Below are 10,797 nucleotides of genomic sequence, written 5' to 3'. Positions count from 1 at the left end.
CAGAAAACATTCGCATCATAGGGCAGGACTGGAAGTATTCCGAATCCTCAATCGCTATACTGTGTTTTTCAGACCTCCTAACAGATCACATCATCACTTAATGGACTCATATCGGAACAAATTGTTTTCTTTATAACTTTTTTTTACATGAATACAAAAATATTGTAGTATTTAGTTTAGTATAACTTGCATGATAATGGAAACCTATACATATGTACTATATACTGGTTTTGCTTTCAACAGCCTTTCGTACCCACCCAGTGCAAGTTATATTCCTGCAGTCCTCCTGGCATGAGGTGGCGCTGCTCCGCGCTAACTCGTGATTGCTTCCTAGCCAACCGTCACTCCCAGTGTCTTGCACTGGTTGGCAGGGTCAGGCTTTGCATGAGGAAGGGACACTCCACACCTCCTCTACAAAGCCTGTCACAACAGGTCCTGCTCAGAGGACACTCCGCGACCTGACATCTCTCCCGCTCTGCAGGATTTGTGCTTCCACTGTTTTCACCTGTTGCATTTATTGTCGCTGAATTTAAAATTATTTTTTTTGTTGTTGTTGCAACTTTGGACAGTGAATGAATATTGAATGTAACCTACTGTTGCACATTGTTTTTTCCATAGACCATTTTCCTTTGCGCTTGTCCCATTTTTTTTATTATATAAAAAAGTATATATGCGCTGAATCTTTTAATAGGGCTAATATTTGTAATAACTTGTCCCGAAGTGTACTACATTTTTTAAATTAGAAAAATTGCGATATCTTATACATTAGGTTGTAGAACCAAATCGGGTTTCTTTTGTTATATATAATATTTTCTTCCTTTTTATGGGTGCGCTATCTTTGTTATTATAGCTGTCACCCATTTCTCAGATTATATTATTTTATATCCATTTTGTGGTTTTACTTTTTTTGCAACATTTCTATAGTCTGTTTGCACTGTTATGACACGAGTCAATTGCGTTGATTTCTGATTATCTGCTTTATTAATGCAGACTGTAGGGTGTTTATCACTGTAATATTCGTTTTTTTAATTCATTCTTTTTACTCCAAAAACTTGTATAGTTGGGAGTCTCAGTGCCGTGGTATTGCACTAATTCTGTTCTTTAGCAGCATATCTGTTACATCTAGTATTTCTTTGCTATTGCTGTGCCTACTAGTAGTTTGGCCATGTCCGCACCTGGTGTATTTCCTCCTCCCTCAGAGTTTTCTGCTACTGCTTACATCTCATCTTTTCAGAAGTACCAAGAACTGTACGAGAGCTCAGTGAAGGATCCCAGTGGTGAGTGAAGTTTTATTATTTTAAAACCTGTGTTTATAATGTTGGCAAGTGGTGTGTGTGCAAAAAATATTTTGTTTATTTGAAAATTGTTCAGATTTGTGCTGGATGATGAGAGCACGTCTGACTGAGCAAATTTGTGTTTGTATTATCAAATGGTTACATATAATGCCTTTGTCATTTTTGTCATTAAAGCCTTAAACAAATTTCTTTCAATTTTTTGTGTCCAGCTGGTTAAAAATCTGTGTGTGCACATTCAAGTCTGAGAGGAAATGGCTTACAGAGTAGATGCTGTGAGGATCCTCAGGTTGTGTGATGATATATTGTTTAGAGATGACACACCTTAAAATGTTACAGGCTTAGAATGTTGCAAATCAAAATAGAACAAGCTAAGGTGCTGTGTACATGAAGTAAATTCTTGTTAAATGGAAAATAAACCCATTTTTTTTCAATTTCATGAATCAGAGCATGCAACTTTCTATTTTACTCCTATTATAAAATTTTCTTCGTTCTCTTGCAATCTTTATTTAAAAAGCAGGAATGTGATGCATAGGAGCCGGCCCAGTTTTGGTTGAGAACCTGGTTTATGCTTGCTTATTGGTGGGTAAATGTAATCCTCCAATAAGCAAGTGCTATCCATGGTGCTGAACCTAAAATGGGCTGGCTGCTAAGATTTACATTCCTGCTTTTAAAATAAAGATAGCAAGAGAACAAATAAACATTGATAATAGGAGTAAATTAGAAAGTTGCTTAAAATTGCATGCTATAGCTGAACCATGAAAGAAAAAAATTGGGTTCAGTGTCCCTTTAATAAACTGTTTAGCTACCAGACAGGTAGTGACTCTGCTTATGGGGTCATTGGCTTCCTCTGTGCATATTTGAAATATTATTTAACATATTTTTTACATCCTCTGTCTAGTTTCCCACTTGGTCAGTACAGTTAATCAGAGGTTGCCTTTTCTAAGTTCCTAAGTGTCTATTACCTCAGCAAAGAGAGAGCAATATTAAAGTGCTGTGCATGTGCATCATACCTCTCCTCTGAGGCCACAAGCATTCTGACGTGTGCGTCCATAAAAAATGATGGGGCAAAACAGCCTCTGGCTGTAATGTTGGCAGTTAATTAAAATAAATACATGGGAGTAGTGGGGGTTGGGTGGATGCTGCAGAAATAGGGTAAGAGTAATGCATCAAATGTAATGACTTCCAGTTTTCCTTTAAAAAGGGCCATTAGGCTGCTGGGTACTACTACAGTACCAGGGTTACTACTCACCATTATTGCATTTTTCCTGCTGTACCTGAAGCTCTTTTTAAACCATTCTCTTATTTTATCTCATTACTTAAGTCAGTAAAGCTCCGTATCTTTATACTGGGCACCACCTTCATATAAAGCACATATTAATGCATTATATGATAGATCAGTGCTCTTGCACATATTACTGGTGTTACTGACTTTTTCACATTTGTACCTTGCACGTTGGGTTATCATGCACAATAGAAAGCAGAACCTTACATATTTCAATTTTTTACATAGTTTAAAAGTTGCATAACAAATATAAAAACACCCTAATGAAAAATATAGATCAATGAAGCCACTGCAAAAATGTACAGCTCCTGCTCTGTATTTTGCACTTTAAACTGAAGAGAACACTAATGCTTGTCTAGAAGACAATAATATCTCTATGTGAATGTGCGCTGCTTCTATCACAGGAGAATACTTGAACGCCAATATGGCGGCACCCAGTGTGAAGATTCAGAGCTTCACTGACCAGCAGTTGTAAAGGGTTAAACATAAGAGAACAGCTTTGAAAAAAACCGCAGGAACAAGAGGGGAAACAGTAGCCTAGTGAGTAGTAGCCATGCTAATATAGTTGTACTCTGCAGTTTAAGGTCCATTTCAGTATATTTTACCCAATTTTGTATGTTATGGGAATTATTGTAGAAAGGAGGATTATGGTTGGCAACCAAAGCTTCCCTACGATTCTGCAGCAGTTGTGGGTGTGTCTGTGCCGCCAATCACAGGCTGCACCAGCTGATTTTCATAAAAAATAAAAACCTGCAGAATACATGTATTACCCATAAAGCAGTGATCATTAACCACCTAAGAATAGATAAAAACTGTGCCATCACACTGAGTGGCTTCTGCAATGCTAGGAACAGGCACTTCATGTTCTTCTGTTTGCTGCCAACAATGTCCAAACACCCACTAGATGTCTTTATTTAACTATTTCGCTGCCATTAAGGTGAGGAAATTCTGTGTAGAGATTCAATAGCTAGTAAAAAGGGCCAATGAGGTTTTTAGAAAAAGTTATTTAGTATATATGAAAAATGGGTAACTGTCAATTCCACTAATATGATGTTAATAATTGAGAGCTAAGGATGTCCCTTAAGTTTCTCAGACTGAGGACGTAAGAATCTCCAAAAGCCTGTTCAATGATTTATAGTTGTTTTTTTTTTAACAAATACTGCACTAATTAACTCTTAAAACAATTTTAAACACATTTAAAAAAATATTTATTCAAAAAGGGCCTTTTAATCCTTGTTTTAAAGTGAATGTGGATGCTATAATAGTAATTAGTTACTACTTTTTTTTTTTTTTTTAATTTTTATTTTTACTATAATACTTAATGTTTTAATTTTTTTTTCTGCAGGCCAACTGAAATCTAGATAATGTGAAGGTTTAGTATCTATAACATAAAAAGACTCTAATCCTCAGTCCCTAATAACAGACCAGATTTAAGTGGTTCTATGTGAGACAGGTGAGTTTAAAGTGAAGGTAAACTTTGATGAATGAAAGCCCATTTTTAAAAAATACTATTAAAAACAGGGGCACTTTAATTCATCAAAGTTTACAAAGCAGCCATTTTGATTTAAAACTTACCTCTCTTCTTTGCACAGCCAGAGCAGCTTCTCCCTCATGGAAATCCTCTCTTCACACGTCATCAATGACTGATCCGGCTTCCTCCAATCGCAGCATGGCCTCAGGCAATGCCTACCCTGGGGGGAAAGCCGTGATTGGAGGAAGCCGGATTAGTCATTGCTAACGTGTGAAGAGAGGAAATCCAGGTGGGGGAGGCTGCTCTGGCTTTGATGAATGAAAGTGCCCTTGTTTTTAATAGTATTTTTAAAAAACGGGCTTTCATTCATCAAAGTTTACCTTCACTTTAATCAGTTACTTGGTTGTTATGACTCACCATGACCAGTGCTAGAAATTTTGGCTACACAGGCGAAGACGCATTTTAAGTCCCACCCCAACGAAAATGTATACCCTGCCATTACTGCTTCTTAACAAAATGTTAGGCTCTGAGGCTGCGGGCATCAATCCGCAAGGGGCGGCATTGCACAAGCAGTTCGCAAGAACTGCTTGTGTAATGATAAATGCCGACAGCATATGCTGTCGGCATTTATCGATGTACGGCAGACATGATACACTACATCGTATCATGTCCCTTCGCACTTTTATAAATTGGCCTGCATTGTTTCTTATTGTGTTTGTAGACTTACTCTTGCAAGGCCGAACTGCAAGTTCTCAAAATCTTTGAATGCATCTTAGCATATTTCCCCATAAGTATACATTTTTTAAACCCTGCAATAAATCACATTACCTTGCAATGGAGTACTGGCAAGTTTTGGCATGGAGACCAGTACAAGTCACACTTATTTTGGACAAGTTTCACTGTATATTTATGAAACTTAACATTTACACACTAATAAACGCAACACTCTGCACTATACGATAATGCAAGGCATCTATACACTAATAAACAAACATGCTGCACTTTATATTTAACGCAGAGTACTTATACACTGATAACATATATGCTGTACTGTATAGTGATGTTGAAGGTTCATACACTAAAATACAGAACCGACTGCCCTGTGTAGTGAGGATGGGAGCCTATGCACTGATGGTGACCACTCTGTGCTGCATAGTGATGACAAACATTTATATACTGAAAATTAACACACTGCACTGAAATAGGACTTAGTCCTGGATAAGGTTTTTGGCCATCTGTACAATTTTATTGTTTAGGTATGCATGTAGCTTAGACTGATAATAGACATGTGGTACTGCACAATTATGACTATAATCTCAGACATTGTGCAGAAGTGCACTGATATCTTGCAGTATATTACAAGTTGGAGGATTATCAGTGCTCCTACAAGTACCCATCAGCCCCAGTAATACCCATTAGGCTGTGGGTGGAGGGGAGTCCCACTGCTGTCACCAGCTCCACCAACTTTTAAATTTTTTTTGCAGAGATTTTTCCATCTGTTGTGGCTGACCTGCACTCTCTTCCTATGTTTCAGTAGAGACCCCTCCCATTCCAGCAATTATGCCACTAACTATGCCCCTTACTATGAAGCATAAGTTAGTCAGCAAATATAATAAATATACACCTAAAAAAAAAATGTGACGCACCATATTTGCACCCCCCTTGCAGGAGCATCCTTAGACGATCGCTTAGTCTGGCTCTATTCTAGCACTGGCCCTGTGACTCACCAACCTGAGCTTGAATATAGATAACCTTAAATCTGCTCTGTCAATGGCCTAAGGAGTGTATCTGAGAAGTACTGCTCTTCTGTACTGGAGATTGTGTAGGTGAATTCTTTAAGGGTAGTGTCTAGAACTCTGAACATTGTGCATATATTTGCTATTGATTGTTAAAGGGCCACTGTAAGTAAATATTTTCTATGCCTGTTACTAACTAACTACCCCAAATACGCTTTTTATCAATAGCATTTCATTAACATATCTCTACCGTATATCAGAAATCTTGTCTGCAAATGTAATTGTTTTCCAAACCCACTCCATGGGTATCCTTTGCTCTGTACCAATCCGTTTACAATACCTAGGTTTCAAAATGGCGCTTTAAACACAAAGTTATTGGTTTAAGTATTTTGAACATGCAGTGCTGAAAATAGTGGGCAGGATAACGTGACATCGTCGGCGAATAAAAGATATAACTTTTAGAACGTTATGAAACTTCGTTTTGGAGAAAATATAGGTCAGTAGGTTTTAATTAATGTTTATTAACTTTAATATGTTAGTTGTTTAGCTTAAAAATTATAACAGAAGGTAATCCTTTAATCATATTACATAAACTCAAAGCTAACATTTCTTATACAGTATATGAACCTATCTATTCTATCCATTCTACTATTTATCTAATTCCTAAAGTACTGTTATGGTACTCTTAGGCTTTATTGATTTCTTTGAACCTTTGATTTGCGAAGGATGTCTGACGTGTCCTCGGCTTTACTTGTCTGGTGAGGAGCCGCCCTGCTTGCTAAATGAAATGGGACCAGAAGTTTGTTTCCATTGTATCTGGAAAAAGTCCCTTATTTAAATAAGACTGCTTTGTTTCCTGGGGATGCAAGTGATTAACTGGACACAAGGAAGCTTTTCTAGGGGGCAGGGCTATTAAGGAGCTTATCTGCTGAGGCCCCTCTTATTTTCTGGGATTACTTGCCCCATTAAACACGATGTAGGTTTTGATAAGGGGGTGTGGCCCATTTCAGAAGCACTATCTCCGTTCATAAAGTACACCAAGTAGCGACAGATCCTCAATTCAATTGTCTCTTACTACTCATTGATAGGCGATTACCATGGCAACAGTGATCATCCGATAGATTTATATGTGTATGGAAGACAGTCATGCAGATAGGGTAGCCCTCTTTCTCATTCACACAATATATAGAGGTATGCAAGACCACCCCTTCTCTTCAAAAGTTTGACCCATTGTCTATACAGCTGCTAATGATAATACATACCTAAGAGCATTGGTCTTACTTTAAGTGCTTAGTGACTGTAAAGATGAAGCACTTATAACCTTCACATAATATTAGAAATATATAACGCCCTGTCAATTGAATGATTGGTGTCCCACCAATTAAGATAAGGTGTTTCATTTCATTATAGTTGTCAAGTGATCATCTAAGTAATATCAATAATTTGGAAGCAACTGCTGACACATTTTGTTGGGTTGATGGTGCCAGGGCAAGTATTTTATATTTGTTGAAATGTCTAATGGTTTTTATTTTGAAATGTTTTATTCCTATTTATTGTATTGATAAAGTACAATGGCAGCTATATAATATACAGTATTGACGCTTTGTAAATAAATTAGCTAAAACTATCTATGAATCAGCTACCCTCAAACTTTATTTTATGATTTATTTTTTCAAGTATTTATATTTTCTAAAAATAATTTTATTTTGAATTAAATTAAATTGCTTACTGCAGTTTAGTGTTTCTATGATATTACATCCAATCTCATCCTAATGTCCTCAAAACTATTATTATCAAAGTCAAAAATTTACACAACTTCATACTGCTTTTTAGATTTAAAGAGGCAATTAAAATAAAATCCCATTTAAAGGGACATGATACAGATGTGTGTTTTTTTTCTTGTTTAACCTTAAACAGTATTTCAGAATGTATCTACAAAGTGCTTTGTGTTTTGAAATATGGACATTCCTGTCCTGAATAGGCCAATTTTATCTGTGTTAGTTGTCCCTCTCAGCCAGTGGCCTATTGATTCCCTGGTATTATTTATGTTTCCTTTTTTTTTTTTTTTTTTTTTTCTTTTTTTGTCAGCTTAAATTTCAAGGTTTGTTTGTTTTGTTTTTAACCTTTTTTTTCTTATGAAAAAACTGTATTATTTGTATTAGTTTTTTCATGATTTCGATGAAACATACACTTTTAAACAACTTTCCAATTTACTTCTATTATCAAATTTGCTTCATTATCTTGTTATCCTTGGCCAAAGGAACAGCAGTGCACTACTGGCAGCTAGCTGCATAAATCTAGTTAGCCAATCACAGGAGACAAATGTGTGCAGGCACCAATCAGCAGCTAGCTCCCACTAGTGTAGGATATGTGCATATTTTCAACAAGGGATACCAAGAGAAAGAAGCACATTAGAGAATAGAAGTAAATTTAAAAGTGTCTTGAAATTACATGCTCTGTCTGAATCATACAAGTGTATTTTTGACTTTCCTATCCCTTTAAAAAAATGTACTATGAACAGTTATTATTTTTCCTCTTATTCCTACAATGTTCTTCTTTTTACTTAGGCAGGAGTCCATGCAGCATATTTCAGTGTGATTTATCTAAATGACCTTGTATCATATAACAGGGTGACTGTGTTGACAAGTGGAAGGGCTCATTTATATTTGGCAGATTCGGCCAACACACACGTGTGTGTATGTATGTATATGTGTGTATATATATATATATATATATATATATATATATATATATATATATATATATATATATATATATATTTTATACATACATACATACGTATATACAAAAGGAGACGAGGAGCCGTGGAACTCAGATGCCAAAGTGGTTTGTTCAAATGTGAAGGTGTAGCACAAAAACAGTGTGCAAGGGGGGCTGGATCTGATGTGTTGCTCACATGCGCTTCATCAGAGATCTATAGGTGTTCACCTGTGGTGTGGTTAAATGCAATGTGATAGCCAATGGCATAATAATTAGATAATACAAATCACATGGGTGCTAAAGTAATCGTGATGTCCAACGTGGGACTGTGTAAAGTACAATAATAATAAAAAAATATATAAGTACATAAGCAAATTAATCTAACATGTGATCAATAATTAACATTTTTCAAAAAAATAATCATAACTATTGTCAATATTTATCACTCTAAAATATCTTATCTAAGACTCCTGTAGCCCCTATAAGAGTGGATATTAGCCAAAAACACTAAAAGACTCTTATTTCAAATGTTCCCTCTCCAAAAAAGAGAGGGGAAAAAGGAACAGGAAGTATGGTCTAAGGGACTGCTAGCTGAGTAATTCTAAAACTACAAGTGCTCTTAATCTCTTAATATGCTAATGAGAGTATATATATATATATATATATATTATATATATATACACACACACACACAGCCTCTTGGTGTACCTATATGTGAAGAAATAATGTTATTTAGTAAGTTGAAATAAAAATAATTTAAATGTATAAATGTATGAATTTTAGTTAGGTTCAGTTTAATTTCATTTTTATGTATATTTGATGTATTATGTTTATATTATACACATAAGTGTGTGTATATACACACACACACACACACATATACATATATACATGCATGCATGCATGCATGCATGCAAGAAGATGTATATAGGGATGGCGCTAGATATGACCCAAGATTAGAACTATATTTTATACACAGATGCTGCCCTAGAGTAACTATCCAGGCAATAAGAATCCCCAACTACTTATCACCAGATAGATAAAAAATTATCAAAGCTAAATGTGTGGGAAGGGGGAAGACAATACTGATCAACAATAAGGGGAGAACTCTAGTGGCACAACTAATAGTTCAGTCGTAATGTAGTATAAACAATAAATGAGGAGATCAGCTAAGCCAAGCTAATACATATATAACACTGAACTATAATGATGTTTATCTATATAGCAAACGGTGCAGAAAAATGTAAACAATTTAAACAACAAGTTTTTTAATAAGTGACTTTTGTATATACTATACATTCATTCAAACGTTTGTTTGGACTTTATATACCATCAAGGATTATCACAATATAATTGAATACTTCTATTCATTTATCTTATGATTTTTACATTCATTTATGCATGTTGTGTTCATGTTGTATTTAGAACGTGCAGTAGAATTTTATTTTATATATTACATTTGACAATCAACTCTCTTGCAGGTATTTAGACACAAAATAGAGAGTTTGTTTAAATTTTCTGCACCGTTTGCTATATAGATAAACATCATTATAGTTCAGTGTTATATATGTATTAGCTTGGCTTAGCTGATCTCCTCATTTATTGTTTATACTACATTACGACTGAACTATTAGTTGTGCCTCTAGAGTTCTCCCCTTATTGTTGATCAGTATTGTCTTCCCCCTTCCACACATTTAGCTTTGACGGATATATATACACACACACACACACACACACACACACACACACACACACACACACACACACATTTAGTTTTATATATATATATATATATATATATATATATATACATATACACACACTACTGAAATATTTTCACAGAAGGTTTTTATTTTCATTTTTCCATTGCAGAAAAGTTCAAATTTTAGGGTTGAGCATTTGATACAAATGAATGGTGAATCTTGCCACAGGTCACGGCATTTGGCTCTTTTTGGAGCCGGATATACACGTGTAATAGTACACATCTAGTTCTTTGTGTATTGCACTATTACATGAATATATCCAGTTGCAAAAGAGCTGAGTGCCACGACCTGTGGCCAGATTCTGCATTTGTTGTATCAGCAAATACACATCCCTTGTATTTTCACACTTACAATGTGCTATCAGCTAATAACTGTGTACGTGCTTTACCCGTGCACAGTGAGCACTGATGATATCAAGCAGTACTCTGTCACACACTGCTTATGTGTGTGGTGTGACTTAAAGGGACATGAAACCCCAACATTTTCTTTCATGATTCATATAGAGGATACAATTTTAATCAACTTTCCA

At 35.5% G+C, this 10,797-nt stretch overlaps 1 protein-coding gene across 2 annotated transcripts in view; it reads left to right on the top strand.

Annotated features, from left to right (window-relative positions):
- The first annotated feature begins 364 nt into the window (after nucleotides 1-364).
- The window catches only part of ACSS2 (acyl-CoA synthetase short chain family member 2), a 330,905-nt gene continuing 320,472 nt past the window's right edge, over nucleotides 365-10,797 (top strand). For both annotated transcript variants that reach the window (XM_053697133.1, XM_053697084.1), the window contains exon 1: nucleotides 365-1,277. In XM_053697133.1, the coding sequence (XP_053553108.1) occupies nucleotides 1,166-1,277 (112 nt within the window). In that variant the 5' untranslated portion in view covers nucleotides 365-1,165. The remainder of the gene's footprint in view (nucleotides 1,278-10,797) is intronic.

The sequence above is a fragment of the Bombina bombina genome, chromosome 1, assembly GCF_027579735.1.
Source record: "Bombina bombina isolate aBomBom1 chromosome 1, aBomBom1.pri, whole genome shotgun sequence".
Lineage (NCBI taxonomy): Eukaryota > Metazoa > Chordata > Amphibia > Anura > Bombinatoridae > Bombina > Bombina bombina.
This window is presented reverse-complemented; position numbering and strand designations above follow the sequence as displayed.